This window comes from Prionailurus bengalensis, chromosome E4 (assembly GCF_016509475.1).
Source record: "Prionailurus bengalensis isolate Pbe53 chromosome E4, Fcat_Pben_1.1_paternal_pri, whole genome shotgun sequence".
NCBI lineage: Eukaryota > Metazoa > Chordata > Mammalia > Carnivora > Felidae > Prionailurus > Prionailurus bengalensis.
The window spans coordinates 7,770,441-7,789,920 of record NC_057360.1 but is presented as its reverse complement, the minus strand read 5'-3'; the positions used below and the strand labels follow the sequence as shown (position 1 = coordinate 7,789,920).

The 19,480-nt window shown below is 40.1% G+C and overlaps 1 protein-coding gene across 1 annotated transcript in view; it reads left to right on the top strand.

Moving 5' to 3' along the window:
* The window catches only part of WDR64 (WD repeat domain 64), a 150,295-nt gene that overhangs the window by 104,215 nt on the left and 26,600 nt on the right, over positions 1–19,480 (top strand). Inside the window, exons 12-17 of the mRNA XM_043568636.1 lie at positions 2,788–2,936; positions 5,228–5,351; positions 7,984–8,159; positions 9,768–9,941; positions 15,999–16,129; positions 18,894–18,995. Coding sequence (XP_043424571.1) covers positions 2,788–2,936; positions 5,228–5,351; positions 7,984–8,159; positions 9,768–9,941; positions 15,999–16,129; positions 18,894–18,995 — 856 coding nt within the window. The remainder of the gene's footprint in view (positions 1–2,787; positions 2,937–5,227; positions 5,352–7,983; positions 8,160–9,767; positions 9,942–15,998; positions 16,130–18,893; positions 18,996–19,480) is intronic.

The window sequence follows — 19,480 nt, the reverse complement described above, 5'->3', positions numbered from 1 at the left end:
GAGAGGGGCAGAGGGAGAGAGAGAGAGACAGAAAGAGAGAGAGAGAGAGAGAGAGAGAGAGAGAGAATTGTAAGCAGGCCCCATGCTCGGTGCAGAGCCCAACTTGGGCCTTGATCCCACAACTGTGAGATCATGACCTGAGCTGAAATCAGGAGTCGGACACTCAACTGACTGAGCCATCCAGGTGTCCCCATCACAGTAGATATTTAATTCAGTTCCACCCTGTCCTGTCTTTCCATTACTGGGTAGATAAAATGTGTGACTGAACTTCCTCAAAAAGACCAGGTCAGTGCTCTAAGTTCTTGAGTCTAGGATGATGGCTTGGGTTGAGCAAGAAGTGGGATGTGATGTGTTGCTGCATGGAAGGCAAGCCAGCTCTAGTTATGACTCTCAGAAGCTGGAATATAATCCATTTTAGAGTGGCTGCATCAGAACGCTGAATCAATGCCCCCTTTGTTCAGTGAGGCAATTTAGCCCCATGCATTCTGGTGCTGAGACAGTCAGTTAGAAGGTGCTGACCCTCCCACCTGTCTTTGCTTCTAGACAATGAAGTGGAGAGAGAGGATAGAGTTCCAAATGACAGATCCCCAGGGCTGATGCTAACAGATTGTTTCCTTTTCTTGTTGTCTCTTAAAAAACAAACAAACAAAAAATGCTTCCTAAAGTCACAAAAGATTCTGCTAAGGCATTTAGGTTAAATGTGATTCACATGCATGCCTTCTGGCTTTAGAAGAAAAAATACACAATATTAACAGTACTTCTTCCTTCTGGAACACCAACTCAGAATGCATTTCCTAAGCATTTTCCCACTGACCACCTGTTCTGAGTTCCTGTGAGATTAATTAGAGCAGGGAAATGGTGCTATCTCTGTCAGTGGAGAATATAATTATTTTTTAACTCTGGGGGTCTTTTTCCAAACCAGCATTTCATACTTGACAATTTTCCACCTTGTAAAACAGAACTTAATTCTAGGTATAAGCACCCCTCCTCTTTATTACCTCCTCTGAAAATAACATGCTAATGACTGTAAGCATATTCTCCTGGTATCCCCACTTGCATATTTGACTAGTGGACTCAGCATTTACAACCCACTTATCATCAGAGTAACTAAGGACTCAAGTATCAAGACAAAAGAAGGAAGAGGAGGAAGGAGAAGAGAAAATCAAGATTACTTCCCAGTTTTATGTAATCTTGACAGTACTTTACCTACAAAAATATAGAGCTCTGTGTATTGCTTACATCAACTGCAACCATCAACTTGACATCAGAATTACATGAAGCTTATCTCTCAGATTCTATTTCATGCTTTGATTCAAATGAAACCGCCATAATAATCTTCTAAACCCCAATGACAGCAGCACCACATTCTGGAAATGTCTTGTAGAATATACTGTTGTTACTGTCGTTTTTATTATTCCTCTGTTAATACAACTACCTTTTGTAAAGTTCTTTTACAAAGTGCTTTCATGTACTTTCATTGGACCCACACAACCACCCCATGAGTTGGGAATTACTGCTTATCCTATTTTATAAATGACAAACTAAATATTAAAACAGTTCCATTGACTAGTTTTAAAACACAAGATTAAAAGGTAGAGCTGGGATTCATTCCCAGAGCTTCTGGTTCCTGAAACCACATTCTTTCTCTGTAACTGCATTGTTTGCATAGCCAAAATGTAGAGCATTACCATTGGTTCATAAGCATATCTAGCTTTGTTGATGTGAGTTCTGAAAAAAGTTAGTCACAATATAATGTGAAATGATCTACCAAAAAGCTCTGAGTGTTGGTTATTTGGTTACTATTTGCCTCTCACATGTCCATACTGGGACATTCAAACTGAGAAATATTACCAGAAAAGCCTTTTACGTCCTTCTTTACACGTGAACAGATTTTATCTTAAAATTTAAGCACCTTAGGAAAGTGCTTAGTAACTCCTGCTGAACCTTTTCCTACAGGTGCAGGTGGGATTGGAAAGTCATGAGAAACTCAATACAAAGGGTTTATCTTTGGTAATTTAATCTCCACATCAATAAAACAGAGAAGTTTCATTTTGTTTGATCTTTGAAATGCTTTGAGATTCTTATATTTCTAGACATTACACTGAAACAGAATACATACTTGATTTTGAGAGTTAAATCATATTTGCCATTTATATATTCCTGTAAAGCCAAATTACCCCCTTAGGAAAATGTAAATAAGGAATATCTGCTCTCCATCTACTTCCCCATGGTGATTTAGAAATTAATCTTATTTAATATTGATGTTGCAAGCACTGGCTTGCAACCATTCTTTCATTACATTTAATAGGAATGTGTTTACAGAGTGCTTTATCATTTGTTGGTTGGAAAAGGCTCTCTAACAATAAATTCCAATCACTAAATGGAAGTTTACCTTCAGCAGAAAGCTGACCTTTCAGCAGAAAGCTACTATATACCAGATGGAGAGGCATGTGGTAGGCTCTCTAAAAGAAGGAAAACAGTAGACTGTAAAAAAATAGAAAAATGGGGGTCACTGAAAATAGGATATCAGCGAATCCAAATCGCCTGTACTTGAAAATTAATGAAGCCGTCAAAATGAATGTTTTTCTCTTACTGAATAACATGGGCTTTACTTGTCAAAAATGTTTTAGAGGAAAAGAATGTGTTTTCACTTCATTAGATATCCTAGGAACTGATATTACTAATCCCACTGATTGGTTCTTTCCAAACACAAATGATTGAGTAAAATCCTTTGTGATTCAAAACTTCTAATATTGGGTATTTGTGAGATACTTATTTCTGTTCTAGGATCTGGTGTCATGGACATGTATCCTCTGACAAGGATGGTACAAGATACAAAACAGATTCCTCACACTCATGAACGAGAGATCAATGTCATGCTTTACAACAGATATTTTCACCAAGTCCTTACTATCTGTTCTGAATCCATAATTAAGGTGAGTACATAGTGGCTCTTCAGAAAGAAAAAGTCAGAGCTAATAGAATTCTCTCTTTTTACAGGTAAGTCTTTGGGAAATTAAGTAACTGTAGTGGTGCATTTGATGAGACTCAACAGTAGAGCTATTTTTAAGCGTTCATGCACATGTGAAAAACAAGTATTTTAAGCCAGCTCAGACAGCTTGCTATTTTTCTTTCAAGAGAGAGTGCACATGAGCAGGGGAGGGGCAGAGGGAGAGAGAGAGAATCTTAAGCAGGTTCCGTGCTCAGCACAAAGCTCCACTTGGGGCTCAATCCCATGACTATGAGATCACAACCTGAGCTGAAATCAAGAGTCTGATTCTCAACCGACTGAGCCATCCAGGCACCCCTACACTGCTTATTAGGCCACACACTCAATTAAATATATAAAGCTCGTTTTTACTATCAGAATAGAAATTTGAAAGGAAATATACCAAGGAAAGAGAACTAGGATAGATAGATGATAGATAGATGATTTTTAAATCTGAGCTATGGGAAGAAGATATGTTAAGAAGGAAGGGAAAGAAATTTATAATGTTTACTGTAACCCCTATAGGTGCAGGATGTATGCCAAGTGCCTCAAACCCATGATCTTATTTAATCTCCACACTGGTTTTCTGTGGACACATAAAAGTTTACATTTTAAAGATGAGGAAACTAGCACTCATAGCAATCAAGAAACTTGCCCCAGATCATATAACTAGTAAGCATCATAGCTAGGATATGAATCCAGGTTTGCCCGATGTAGATACCTATGTCTGTTTCTCTGCATTCCTCTGCCCTGTCATTACTGTGTTCCCCAGGGGCCACGGTATGTAGCTATCCTGAGTACACCTGTAATTACAACCACTGAAGCCATCCAGCAGTGATGGCTGGCAGTGTTTTCTTCAGAGTGTTGTCCTTTCATTTCATGCATGCTGTCCTTTCATTTCATGCATGATCTCCAAAAGGAGAGAGCTCGAGCAGTAGAGAGCATCCTGTGGGGACCCTTTAAATCCCCTCTCAATCTTTGACCTTTTGTGCTCATCTGCTGGAAATTTTCTCGGGCCAAAATCTCCTGAGTTCACTTAATTATCACCTATTTCTGATAATCTGCCTACAAAATAAGTAAAGGAAAACTAAAACTATGGAGAAAATGTCTTGCCTGTAAGAGAAGCAGTAGGGGAAGGAATGCATCTAGGTGAGTTTTCATTATGATTGATTGAAGAGTGATCCTACCTCAGGCCAGGAAATGGATGATGTCTGAAACCTGTTCATGCAGCATCACTCATTTCTCCCTTGAGGACCCTGTCTGAACTCGGGAGCACTCAGACGTTGACCACGTGGGCTCTAGGGCCAAACTGGCCTCATTCAGATCAGTCGGTGGCCCTTGGTTGGCTACCTGGCCTCCAGGTGATTCCATTGAGCTCCATTTGGTCCCTCTCTCCCTCTTCCAGCTGCAACACCTCTCAGCTCCCCGGAGGGACAATGCACCTTCCCATCTCTGGCCCTTTGCATATGCAGTCCCTGTCCCCAGATACCTTGAGAGCCACCATTCTGTGCTTGCCAGTTCTGTTTTATTACTCACTGACAGCCTAGTTCACATGTGAGCATGACAGATCCATTAAAAAGAAGAGATTTAGACTGGAAGGCTGGAGGTGTAGAGCCTCTCCCGTGTTTCCAAAGAGAAATAATGATGTGTCTTGACATGTTTCTGGATTTTTCAGTCACATCCAGCCTGATTACACAGACAGCTTTCTCTGAAGTCTTTCTCTCTGTCTCTAAAAGTGATGCCTGTGTCCCTAATCAGAACACTTCTTGGAAAGGTCAGTGAGCTCCTGACCTTCCTCTGGGTTCTCTTAGATTCCATGTGTTAACCACAGATTCTGTCCTGTGACCGTGGCTAATTTGGATAAATGTCAACAGGGAATAAATCCCGTTTCATTGTTTTGTCTGTTATAATTGTTACATTTCTATCTTGCTGCAAATCTTGCTTCGTGCTTACAGTGGCAAAATTGACTACTTCCTCCACAGCCAGGGTGCCTGGGATAGTCGCTGCCTGTCTCGGCCACCTATAGCAGACACAGTCCAGGGTAGCACAGTAACTACTAGACAGCAATGCATCTTTTAGAACTTTGTTTGCTCAAACCAACATTCATGGCAGAATGTTGGGAAAGATTTTAGAAGTGCATAGTACCAATTCTGGGGCTTTTTGAATGTTGTAAAATTTGCTAATAACTGAAGGGTATATGGATTATTTTATTTTTGTTGTTGTTGTTCTTTCCTACAGGTATGGGAAATCGAGACTGGCCTCCAAATATACCAGATTTTAGACCCTCATGGCTTCAGTGTTGAACTGACTTCTGCAGCTATTAATGAAAGTGGATTTCTTTTTGCCACAGGAGCATATAATGGTCAGACTCATATCCAGAATATGGCCTCCCTGTCTTAGTGCCCTGAGAATTTGTGCTAGGAACTCATTAGTTGTGTGGGTTAGAGAGAGCATGAATCAGGCTGGAATATGTCAGCATGCCAGAGAGTGCTCTGCCTTAGTGACTCTTCTCTAATGAGCACCAGAGCCCTGATATCAATACCTGAGATTACATTTATGTTATTGCTTTAACATTTGCAAAAGTCTTTCATGCATATCTCATTCTATCTTTGGTGGGATTTACTTGCGTTGACTTGCATTGCATTACTTGCATTGACTCCTTTTGCCCTTTTCATTTTGGGTACCTTCAGCTAGAGATGGACATTACATTTAGTGCTTGCTGGTAATATTTTTACTGACAGTAGACTTGAGGACCAGACAAAAATCCAGCCAACATTGTTATACAACACCTAGAATTCTCTATTGGACTTGTTGATATGTCTAAGCTCTTTGGGAGCATACACCAGGTCACACTTGAGAGGATGTCAGTCTCCAGTGGTATTAGGTCGCTTGCTGCTCCTTGTGTTATCTATCGAGCATTGTGTAAAACCTTCTGGAACTAAGCACTCCAGCTGCCTCACCTATCATGTCACCTGGGCCTGACCTCCCACAACAGAACTACTTCATCTAGACCATATGGTCAACTTGTATGCACTACTCATGGTTTATTTATTCTAGAGATATGTTTGCCAAAGAAATTCTTGCTTGTAAGCCTGTTGGTGGGGATGTGTGTACATGCTGATGTGAAAGTCTGATTTTTTAAAGTGTGACAGACAATACACATGAAATAAAATCATGAATGCTAAGTGCTGGGGTGTGAATTGGTGCAACTGCTCTGCATGTGGACAATTCTTAAGAAAACAGCCTTCCTGCTCTATAAGCACACTCTACATACATATGAAAATTAGTTGAAATAGAAATTCTGAGCAATGTACACAACTATTATCAGGCATATGCATTAGCAATTCATACAGATGACTAAGATAGTATTACTTTTGGACAAGCAAGTCACATTTCATTATTAGTGCTGGGTGGAGATTTTCTTCAAACTTGGACAGTTTGTCCTCCACAGAGGTAATTGACAAAGGTGCAGAGACATTCTAGGACACCCTGGGAAGCAGGATTCTTCGGGTCTCAGAACAGCTCTGCTCACAAGCCATCAGGTCCCCCTCATTCCCACCGACCCACACACCTAAGCTGAGCAGTACCTCTCCTGGCTCTCTATGTCCCCATTAAATCTGACTGCCAAAGTTCCAAAGTAGCAGGGAATGTGGGCCATGAGACTGTAGTGTCCACATATCCAGGACTGAATGGAAGCATTCCTTCTTTCATTTGTTTGCACGACTGTGTTCCTCCAACACCATAAAGTCCTTGAGGGCAGGAACGATGCCCGTTCACTTTTCATTCCCAGCTACTCGCACAGTGCTGAGTATGTAGGGAGAATTTAGTCAGCGTTTAATGATGTTGTTTGTGAGTAAACAAATGGTAGGAGTTGTGAGTGTTGTTGATAGAGAGTACCTGGCATAAAGGGAGTAAAAGAACACAGTGAGAACATTCCGGATGTCCAGCAAGAGTAAAGCTGGGAAATAAGAAGCAGGAGACAGGGTGGGATTAAGGTTACACAAGGGGAGGAAAGTGATGTGAGGGGCTGTCCACTGGATTCTAAACCTGAGGTGACCCCTAGAAAAGCCTACATGAGACGATTCCTACATGGAGTGATGACCTAGCAACAAACATTCAACAGCCACGCAGTGAATCAAGCCTCCTGGCCCCTCATCAAGTTCCCCTAAATCAAATGATCCAAGTTAATGACAAAGAAAATATGATTTCAGATGTAAAAAGAAACTCAGCACCCCTTTTGCATTTCCTTCCCATGTAACCAATAAAACAACTCAAAGCTTGATAGATTCCTACCTGCTGGAATTCTCTTAAATATTTTATTACCTAGTAAGAGCTAAATTCTTCGAACATGTCAGCACCTTAGGAAATGTGACATTATTGGACTGATCTTTCACTACAGCTGACTACTGTGACATAATATTAGATAAACAGGAAGATATTGGAGGCTATTTAGTGAACTGGAGGACATTGGAAGAGTCAGGGCAGAAAGATCTACTTCATACAGAAAGCTCAGCTAGGAGAGTTTGAGTGTTTCAAAAAACCTGTCACAAATTTCAAAACATTGCCTAGTCCTGCTAATTTGTATTAGCCTGTGACAAATAAAGGCATACAGAGATTCATTTTTTGCACAGCAAAAGGAGACTCACATGTCATAGTAGGAAATAAACGTAGGATAAATGGTTGGCAGAAAGCTTTCAATTAGATCAATTTCTTAAAGTGTATTTATTTATTTTGAGAGACAGGGAGAGAGCATGTGTGAGTGGGGGAGGAGCAGAGAGAAAGGGAGAGAGAGGATCCCAAGCAGACTGTTGGCACAGAGCTCTACGCAGGGCTCGATCCCATGAACCCTGAGATCATGACCTAAGCCCAAATCATGAGTTGGACGTTTAACCATCTGATCCACCCAGGCACTCCTAGATCAGTTTTGTCTGAGATAAAAGCCAAGCTTTCTACAAATTATTTTTATCTACATAGTTTTTTTCCTGTGTGCTCAGGAACAATTAAAATCTGGGACTTTGGCAGCGGGCAGGAGATGAAAATGTTGCCTGAAGGGAAAGACTGGAAGGAGGAAGAGCACTGGCTACGGCGCCTGATTTTCCTGAAAGCTCAGGAAAAACACCAGTACTTGATCCTCACGTTGGAGCACAACGGGAAGATCAAAATGATCCAGGTTTGCAATCCCAGTTTTATATTTGTACCCTATGTGCTCTTCTTGGGGAAATCAACGGAGTCCATGGATGATCCCCATTTCACACCTCTCTCACCAGTCATCTGAGGATAACATTTCTCCACGAGTCTTCCTAGGAGGCTCCCAATTAAGAGCATCCTTGTCCAGGTCCAAGCAAAGAACAAAAAAGAATAGCTGATCAGCGACAGCATCTTGCCCAGCCAGCATTTGCTGAAGGATTAGTTAGGAGCCCCTGGAGCAGGTATCAGAAAGGTGAAACTGACCCACAGCTGCCACCTCAGACATTGTTTATACCCTCGTCCGGGGATAATTCCCTGGCGGAACTGCTCCCCAGCAGTCTCGGAGTAAGGGAGCAATGATTCCCCTGTGTTCTCAGAACTCATAATGCATTCAGCGATGCTCAAGTCACTTTTTCAGTTTGTCACCAAAATTGCTTTGTTTACTTTGAGGTTAACGATGCAATCTGCTCAGGGCCATTTCGGGAGGATTGAGGTAGGCTAATTTATTTTTTCTGTGAGTCTATTACCACCTAAGAATGCTAATGCCTTCTTCATATTTAAAATGAAGGCTAGATCATTTATCCTGGCTACTGAGTGGATCTCTCTCTGCCTGGAACTCGAGGACTCATTGAATTTATTACTCCCCTTCTGAAAGCTAAAATCAGAAAAAAAAAAAATCTTAAATTAGGGAAGCAATCATGAAATTTCAGCATTGATTAAGGTGACTGATGTCCCTGCTGCTGGAAAAAAGGAGTGAAAAACATCCCTGATGCAATATACTCTTCCCATGTTGTCTGAGCAATCCAGATAGCACCATAGAAAGGAATGTTTTAGTTATTATACACTCTACCACATGACAACATACTGATTTCCCTTCTTTCAATTAGTGCAACTGGCCACCAGTATGCTTTTCCTAATATACAGTGTCTATTATAAACAAGCCTTTTTTAACCTTCCAAAAAAACAAAAAAAAAGCCTGGTGCTGTTCCCAAGTCAAAATTGGTTTTGGTTTTATTGCAGCATTGTTCATTTTGATTATTCTGGTTCTTCATGTTTCAAAAATCCATAGACTGAGCTTGATGAAGACTGAAAACCTCTCTTATTCATATTTGTATTCCTGCTCTGCCCCAAGCAGGTGCTGATTAAGGATTGAGAGAATGAAGAAATATAAGAAACCTTTTATAAGATATGTAATAATTTGTACAAATCTCAAAAATATGATATTAAGTGAAGAAATTTAAAGAATTCATACAGTTTGATAGCATTTATAAATAGGCATAAACAAATATCATTATATGTACACATATATACGTACAATAATATGTAATATATGTATATGCAGAATGCACGTATAAGTTTATGTAGAAATATTAAAACTTCCATAACTAACACTGTATTCAGGTTACTAATTACCTCTGGAGAAGGAAGAAGAAACAGGACTATATTAAAGAGATCTAGACAGAATTTAAGATTTGATAAAGCCAGATGGGGGGTACATCATTGTATGTTCTATTTTTCCTATACCTTTAAAACAGCTCAAAATAAAAAAGTGAATTGAATTTTTCATATACTCACTGTATTTCTATTGAAGGGGAAGGAAGATGATATGTGCCTTATGGTAATATGGGAGCTGCCCAATGTGATGCCTATGCTACAAAGTGGGATTCACACTGTGCATCTGAGGACATCCCCTCAAAATAGGAGCATGACTATTCCTTTCCCACATGTCGAGTTGATAGAGAAAAACTTTTCTCAACGTGCTAATGTAAGTTTCATTTCTTCATTTCTTTCCTTTTATCATGGAAAATTATAAACATACAAAAGTAGAACAATACATTGAACTTTTTTTAAATTTTTTTTTAACGTTTATTTATTTTTGAGACAGAGAGAGACAGAGCATGAATGGGGGAGGGTCAGAGAGAGAGGGAGACACAGAATCCGAAACAGGCTCCAGGCTCTGAGCAGTCAGCACAGAGCCTGACACGGGACTTGAACTCACGGACCGCAAGATCACGACCTGAGCCGAAGTCGGACGCTTAACCGACTGAGCCACCCAGGCGCCCCACATTGAACTTCTATGTACTAACATGGAGCTTCAGGAATTATGTGTACATGGCCAAACATTCCTTTTTATTCCTACCACTTCCCACAACCACCACAAAAGAATAATTTTGAAGCAAATCCCAGACATTAGGTCATTTCATCCCTAAATATTTCAGTATATATCTCTACATGATAATGACTCAAAAAATGGAAGGACATGGTTATTTTTAAGATATCTTCTAAAATAATTTTTTTTAATTTTTTTTAACGTTTATTTATTTTTGAATAAATAATGAACATGAACGGGCGAGGGGCAGAGAGAGAGGGAGACACAGAATCGGAAACAGGCTCCAGGCTCTGAGCCATCAGCCCAGAGCCCGACGCGGGGCTCGAACTCACGGACCGCGAGATCATGACCTGGCTGAAGTCGGACGCTTAACCGACTGCGCCACCCAGGCGCCCCTAAAATAATTTTTAAGAAGTCCTTAATATCATCAAATATTTACACAGTGCTCAAATTTCCTAGATTGCCTCATTTTTTTTTTATGGCTTACAAGATTCAAATAAGGTCCATTTGTTGCATTTAGTTGATAAGTGTCTTAAATCTCTTTTAATCTATAAGCATATTTCCATTTCTCTTTTTCCTTTGCAATTTATCTACTGAAGATAGTAAGAGTTGGTGCCATAGTTTCCCATTTTCTGGATTTTGCTGATTGCACCCCCTGGTGTAATTTAAGGAGTTCTGTCTGTACTTCCTCTAATCTGGCTTAATTGCATGAGCTTTGATTTTTTTTTTAATTTTTTAATGTTTACTTATTTTTGAGAGAGAGAGGCAGAGCACGAGAGGGGGAGGTGCAGAGAGAGAGGGAGGCACAGAATCCAAAGCAGGCTCCAGGCTCTGAGCTATCAGCACAGAGCTTGAGGTGGGACTCGAACTCACAAACCGTGAGATTATGACCTGAGTCAAAGTCGAACGCCCAACCAACTGAGCCACCCAGGTGCCCCTGATTTTTTTTTTTAATTAGATTCGATAGATTCTGTCATATACTTCCATTAGGATTCACAAAATGGTTGCTTTAAAAATTAATTAGTTAATTTAAAATCTCTAAGAAAGTATTTTTGTGAGGCACTTGTATCTACTCAGTATGGCAGGAGCACGCGATCATTCCTGAGGGGTACAGTGCGTGACATGTTTCAGGTTGAAGAACACAGAAATAAGGAAGCTGCCCTTGTTCCCATAAGGATTCAGATCGATTGATTTTCTTGAGACTTTATCAATCTTATTTGCTTACTCTAATATTAGCTCAAGCCATTTATACTTTCCAGTTTTTACAAATATAAGTGGTCAGATGCTAAAGAATGCAAGAAACTGAAAATTATAGAGGGAGCAATTGAAGAAAGCCTTAAGGTTTTACCGCTATCATTACTGAAACAAACATAATTTAAGAGAGAATAATATAGCTTGTTTTAAAGAATTTGGAAACGGGGGCGCCTGGGTGGCTCAGTCAGTTTAACGTCCCACTTTGGCTCAGGTCATCATCTCATGGTTCATGAGTTCAAGCCCCATGTTGGGCTCTGTGCTGACAGCTCAGAGCCTGGAGCCTGCTTCGGATTCTGTGTCTCCCTCTCTCTCTGCCCCTCCCCCTCTCATGCTCTGTCTTTCTCTTTCTCTCTCTCAAAAATAAATAAACATTAGGAAAATTTTTTTAAAGAATTTGGAAACTATATTATTTCATCCTACATGGAGAGATATTGTTATTATTTTCCCTCAAATTTAAATGTTAGTTCAGCTCTACAATTCCAATTCCATTCTTGTTAGTTTAAATGATAAGTAGGTTTCATAGTTTGCTAAAGGACTTGAAATCAAAATATACAGTGACTGTCTTAGGATAACATTACCACATAATGTGTGCCAAAGCTGGAAGAACAGAATGCATCTCCTCAAACACTCATTCTAGTCCCTTTCTTCCAGCTCCACACAATTGGAAACACTAGGTTCAGTTTTATGTTCCTTGTTTGGAGCTAACAAAAGCTGAACAATGATTAATGCACAGTGAACTAGACCTGATGCAATTGGCAAGTTATTACATGGGTAATGAAAAACGCTTACTTTGGAAAAAATGAGAAAAACTTCTGGAATACATTATTGAAGTATAATGAAAGTACCTTTATGGTTATAATAAAAATGTAAATTATCTCTGATTTTGAGCCCTTATGTTTTGTATTTATCATAATTAGCATTTATGGCGCTTCTTTTTTGCAACACATTTTGAAATTACTCTATAGATGGAAAGTTTGCAAAAGTCACTTAGGGAAAAAAACTTGGGTTGCGCGTGGAAATTATCTTTCTCTAAAACTCTTCCATTTATGAAGGACTATTTATTGAATACCTACTTTGTATCATGCGTTGTTCTTAGCACCAGGATTAACAGGTTGGTGGAGTTTGGTACCTATACCTACTTCCCTCTGGCAGCACAGCAGAGAGCTGGGAGGATTAGGTCAGGGGAGTTTCCTAAAAACAATTGCTGAATAGGTGTGAAAGAATTACTAAGATGTAGCTTGGCCCAGATAGGGTATCTAAAAGTTTCCAGCAGGAGTTGAGAAGACAAAGTGAATGCCGAGTGGAGGAGATAAAACGAAAAATGTCACAAAAGTAAGAAATTGCATGGTTTGTGAGGAATAACTGCAGGTACCTCAGTGTGACTGAAAGAAGACGGGGAGTGAGAGAAGATGGTGATGGATAGATAGGTAGGGGCTAGATCATGCTCATGGCGTTAAGGTACTTGAATATTGTATAAAAAATAGCCATTGAAGGGCTTTAAATGAGAAATGACATGATCAAATTTGTGGGTAGCACCTTTGATGCTGCTTTGATGAGAGTTTATGGTTTTCGTTTTTAAGTTTATTTATTTATGGGGGGGGAGGGGCAGAGAGAGATGGGGACAGAGAGAATCCCAAGCAGGCTCCACACTGTCAGTGCAGAGCCCAACAAAGGGCTCAGTCCCACGAGCTGTGACATTATGACCTGAGCCGAAATCAAGAGTCAGACACTTAACCAACTGGGTCACCCAGGCGCCCTTTGATGACAGTTTTGAATGGGACATGATTGCAGGCAGAAGATTCAGGCAACAGGCCACTGTTTTTGGTGAAGGAGATAAGGCCATGATAGGATGGTGGAAGGAGAGGTTTCAAACAATCTTTAGGTGGCAAATGTAGCAGAACATGGACTTCATTAATTAGTGATTGATGTTATGTAGTTGGGAGAGGAGGGTCCTGACAGAAAGGAAGGAATCAAGGACAGCATGGAGCTTCCTACTTGAAAGATGGACTGAGGGGGTGCTACCCAGTGAGCTGTAGAATGGAGTGAAGTAACATACTTGAAGGAGGTGAGAAATTATGCATGTTGAGATACCTGTAACATTTCTAAGTAATTAAATATGTAACCCCAAAGCTTATGGGAGGGGACTAAAAAGATCATTAGAACACTGAAATTGGAACAATTATTAAAACATAGATGATGAGATTGCCCAGAGGAGTTGGAAAAAAGAAAAAGCCAATGGGCTAGAGCTAAACCCTCAACATATTAATATTTAACAGGTTGGTAGAGTAAGAGGTACCAAGTAGGAAACAGAAAAGGAAGGGTTGTCAGACACAAGCAAAATTAGGACGCTTATGTCAAAGATGTCAAGAGAGTAAGAAGTTTTAGGAAGGAGAGAGCAATTGAGAGTGACAAGAATAATACACCTATAATCTTTTTTTTTTTAATTTGAGTATAGCTGACACACAATGTTACATTAGTTTCAGGTGCACAACTTAATGATTTGACAGGTTTATACATGATGCTGTTTTCACCACAATGTAGCTACCAACTGTCCCATTACATTGCTATTACAATATCATCCACTGTATCCTTATGCTGTGACTTACTCATTCCATAACTGGAAGCCTATATCTTCTACTCCCCTTCACCCATTTTGCCCAGTGTCCCACCCCCTTCCTTTCTGACAACCATCAGTTTGCTCTTTGTATTTGTAGGTTCAATTCTGCTTTCTGTTTATTAGTTTGTTTTATTTTTTTAGATTCCACTTATGAGTGAAATCATATAGTATTTGTCTTTCTTAGTCTGACTTATTTCACCTAGAATAATACCTTCTAGGTCCATGCATTTTATCTCAAATGGCATGATCTCATCCCCTATTTCAATTTTAATTTGAGTATAGTTAACATATAGTGTTATATTAGTTTCAGGTGTACAATACATTGATTCAACAATTCCATACATCACCCAGTGCTCATCACCAGTGCAATCCTTAATCTCCACCACCTGTCTCACCCATTCACCCACCCACCTCCGCTCTGGTGACCAGCAGTGTGTTCTCTATAGTTAAGAGTCTGTTTATTGGTTTCTCTCTCTCTCTCTCTCTCTCTCTCTCTTTTTCCCCTTTGCTTGTTCATTTTCTTAAATTCCACATAAGAAATCATATGGTATTTGTCTTTCTCTGACTGACTTATTTAGCTTGGCATTATATTGTCTAGCTCCATCCATGTCATTGCAAATGGCAAGATTTCATCCTTTTTTATGACTGTGTAATATTCTTTTGTGTGTGTGTGTGTGTGTGTGTGTGTGTGTGGCATGAGCACTCATGCATGCACACGGGTACACATATGTATGCATACACCACATCCTCTTTATCTATTGGTCTATTGATGGATATTTAGGTTGCTTCTATATCTAGGATATTGTAAATAATGCTTCAATAAGCATATGAGGTACATATGTCTTTTCAAATTAGTGTTTTTATTTGGTGTGAGGGGGTAAATACCCAGTAGTGGAATTATTGGACCATATGGTATTTCAATTTTTAATTTTTTGAGGAACCTCCATACTATTTTCCAAAGTGGCTTCTCCACTTTATATTCTCATCAATAGGGCATGAGGATCCCTTTTTCTCCACGTCATCACCAACATTTATTTGTTTCTTGTCATTTTGATTTTAGCCATTCTAACTGGTGTGGAGCAATATCTCATTATGGTTTTGGTTTGCATCTCCCTGATGATGAGTGATGTTGAGCATCTTTTCCTGTGCCTGTTGGCCATCTGTATAATAGACCTCTACTTTATTTAGATGTCACTCTTCTATGTTTCTAGAAAGTCTTATACATGCCTCCAATACAGCACTTTAAAATTGTACAGGGCTTTATATTAATACTTTCATGATATGATAAGTTTGTCCAGGTCACAAACATTCTGTTTGACTTTGTATTTCAGGAACCTAACAGCAGGTGTCCAACAAATAGTTGAAGCAACAATTGAAGAGTGCCAAATAGCAGTGGCAATAGAGAGTGCTTAGTGATAAATAGAAAAAGTTTTCATAGAGAAGTATGGAGCAGAAGCCAAACAGTGAGTGAAGGGAAAGTCGTAGGGAGGATCAGCCAATATAGACTATTTTTAAGAAGATTGAAGGAAAGAGAAGGAAGGCAAGGGAATCTAATGGTTGGTATGCCAGGGAAGAATAAGTCAAGGCTGGGAAGAAGGAGCCAGGAGTTGAGGAGTGTATTTTGTTGTTTTAATGAGTTCAACTAGTTAAAACAAACAAACAAACAAAAGTCTAATGCAAAATTAAATCTATTTTACTAAATTTCATGCTCTAAATTTTAAAAAATCATAATGAGACATTTTGTTTTAATGATAGAATAACAAACTGTACACATAGCATGTCTGCTGTGGTTAGATACTGTGTTCATGATGGTCCATAAGTCTTTTTGCTTCCTTCTTCAGAATCCTGCCATCAGTATGGAAGTGAACTGCATTGATTTATTGCAAGTAGAAGGCTATAATTTGATAGTTGCTGGAACCTTAAATGGTGTGATTATCTTATGGAATTTTGTAAACTCTACTGTCAAAGAAGTGTAAGTTGCATCTTTAAACAATATAAAAGCTGTACTGCAAAAGAGCCAAAATAACATTCAATACTTTTTTATTTTTTAAATTTTTTAATGTTTCTTTATTTTGAGGGGGGAAGGCAGAGAAAGAGGGGGGCACAGAATCTGAAGCAAGATCCAGACTCTGAGCCTTCAGCACTGAACCCGATGCAGTGCTCGAACTCATGAACTGTGAGATCATGACCTGAGCCAAAGTCGGGCACTTCACCAACTGAGCCACCTGGGTGCCCCACATTCAACACATTTTTTTTTAATTTTTTTTTTACATTTATTTATTTTTGAGACAGAGAGAGACAGAGCATGAACAGGGGAGGGGCAGAGAGAGGGGGGGACACAGAATCGGAAGCAGGCTCCAGGCTCTGAGCCATCAGCCCAGAGCCTGACGCGGGGCTCGAACTCACGGGCGGCGAGATCGTGACCTGAGCTGAAGTTGGACACCTAACCGACTGATCCACCCAGGCGCCCCTCAACACGTTTTTAAAAACAATAAATCAGTGGTATAACAGCGGTGATGCTCTCAAGAGAGGCTTTTCTGGAAGTTACATTCATGAGATTTGTTCTGCATGTCCAAATCCCAGAGTAATATGAATAAAAGGAAACTTAAGTATTCATATTCCCAAGTCCCTTGACTTTCACTCTTTTCCCTCTAGTACATGCTTTCATGTGTGATCCTGTCCTAATTTATAACCTACACAACAAGTTAAAATATGTATATATTTTAAATTTTTGTAATGTTTATTTATTTTTGAGAGAAGACAAAGAGAGACAGAGTGTGAGCGGGGGAGGGGCAGAGAGAGGGAGACACAGAATCCGAAGCAGGCTCCATGCTCCAAGCTGTCTGCACAGAACCTGATGTGGGACTTGAACCCATAAAACCACAAGATAATCACCTGAGCTGAAGTTGGCACTTAACCGACTGAGCCACCCAGGCACCCCTAAAATATATGTTTTAAACACTAATCTCCCTAGAGCTTTAAACACACATATCTGGCGATGACCATCTGGGTCACCAGCAACACCCTGAAAGAACAAAACTGTGTCCCAGTCTTCCCCTCTCCCACGCATCTCCTTTTCCTGTATTCCCAGTGATACCACCATCTGCTGAGTCACCAAAGTCAAATGGTGAGTAGCATTCTACATGGGTTTTCTTTTTATTCACCACTGCAACGTGTGCAGTGCATTATAGGTCAATGCTAACAAGGGGGTGGCATATGCAATTAAATAAATAGATCTCAACCAATCAGATATGCCCTGCACCATAGCCAAAAGCTTTACCCACTCCCTGCTATCCATTTCTAAATATTCTTACCATTGTCTGTAAAGGAAGTAATGTAACATTGGATTATTTGCTACGGATAGGTTGTAGATAACAAACTCTCCCCAGTTCTGTAATTGGGCCATAAGCAAGGGCCATGTGTAAACATCCTGTATCAAGGGAACTTGCAGTGTTGTACTTTGAGGTACAAGGTGGTCAAGAACCTTAGTGAATGAATAAAAATAACATCAATCTATCTAAGCATTCAGAGGAAGGAAAGAGGGAGAAGAGCATTAGAAAGGACAAGAGGAAAGAGGAAAACAAGAAGAAACCTCTGCTTCTCTATTTACAGTGCCTTAAACACTCCTGGTCCATCTGGACCCCAGACCCCTTTCCAGTGTAAGTCTGAGCCTTTACCTTTAACCAACGTTTGAGGGGACATAGTCCTCTCTTGTTTGGATCCTGGATTTGTTCTCCTTTGAACCATTCATTGACTTCTCCCTCTGTACCTCAGCCAGTGTTCTCTTGGGTCCTGCCCTAGAATTCCTGTCACCCTCCTGTTCCTTCCTTTCAACACTTGCCCTTGGGCTTTCTCATGACTGTAGACTTGTCACTTGATACCCATATCAATATGCACTGTGTGGTTCTTCAGCCTCTTATTAAAGCAGTTCTCATGCTGTGTCAGCTTGTGCGTGACTCACTACAAAAGGAAAGCAGAGAGACTGTAGTTCTGCTGCCACAGCATCAGGAGGGAAGCTCTCCTGAGAATATTCCCAACTTGAAGGAGGAGATGCTCCTTGCTGAAGTGCTAGTATTTTGCAAAGCGATGCATGTGAATCCAGCACTCAGTCAGAGGAAAGTAACGGTATGGTGAGCCATACATCATGTTCCCTTCCCATGAGAAGATGATTATACACAAGTAAGTGACTTAGAATCACTTTAGTATTTTGCAAAACATACAATTTAGTACAGAACTGTCTAATGTAACTTGGGTCCAGCTTTCAAAAGGCTCTAAAGTTGAAAGTGGTTTCCATATTCATGGTGGAAGCCGTCTCTACCTCTGCTCAAATTTGCCTAAGATCCCTTCACCAGTCAGGAGACCTGGCCTTTCTCTTCCTGTTCAAAGTCTCATGCTTTTGGGGGGGCCCAAACTGGAAATTTGCCACTCCACTTACTCAGAGTAGAATTCTATTCTTCAAACTGTCTGAAACTTCCAGGAGGTTATATGATGTATTAGTAGAAGGCTAGACCTGCTAATTGGGTTAAAAGACTTTTAAACACTGAGTTGGTCGTGTGGTTACACAGGGCTTTATTAAGGGAGATAGGTTCCAACTCTACCCCTCTAGGTTTTCTCTTCGTGTTCAGTGCTGCAATTCCAGCATTGCAGGAATTGATTAGCTCTTCATGGGATGTATAAGTAATGCAAGTTGCCTAACTTGTAAATGTTTATCATGTAAATGTATGCTTCACTCCCAGGTACAGACCTGAAAATTGCTTCAAGGTGGACCCTGATTTGGATCCCAAACGCTTTAGAATCAATGACATACTGTTCCTCTTTCGACCCCCTGAATGTGCAAGGTAACTCAGTACTTACTGATGAATAAATACTGTCTGGGACTTATGCGGGTGATGTAAAAAGAGTTCTCCTTATCCCAGCACTAAGGAAGGTACAACTGAGGGAAGACATAAATTGGGTATGCTACTTGGCTTAAGCTTTCTTTCCTGCTACTATCTTTTGTAGGTAGGTGGTTCTCTGGGATCTGATTTGCTGTGTGGGGCTCTCATTTCCCTTACCATGTCAGCCTCACAGCAATCTCTACACTAGTAGAAGAGGTAGAAAGTGCCCACTTGGCCACACTCATGGCCAAAATAAGGAAGGACTTGCAGGGCAAATTTAAACCTGTAGCAGAAGGTTTCATATGACATCTGCTAAAACTGAGCCATCTCCATTCATTTCTGAGGGCGAAGGACATTGTTTTCTAAATATTTAAGAAAAACTATTTTTTCTGTCTAGATGCACTTCAGAGTTTTGATTTTCAGGCAACATGTAATGGGAAAGGAAA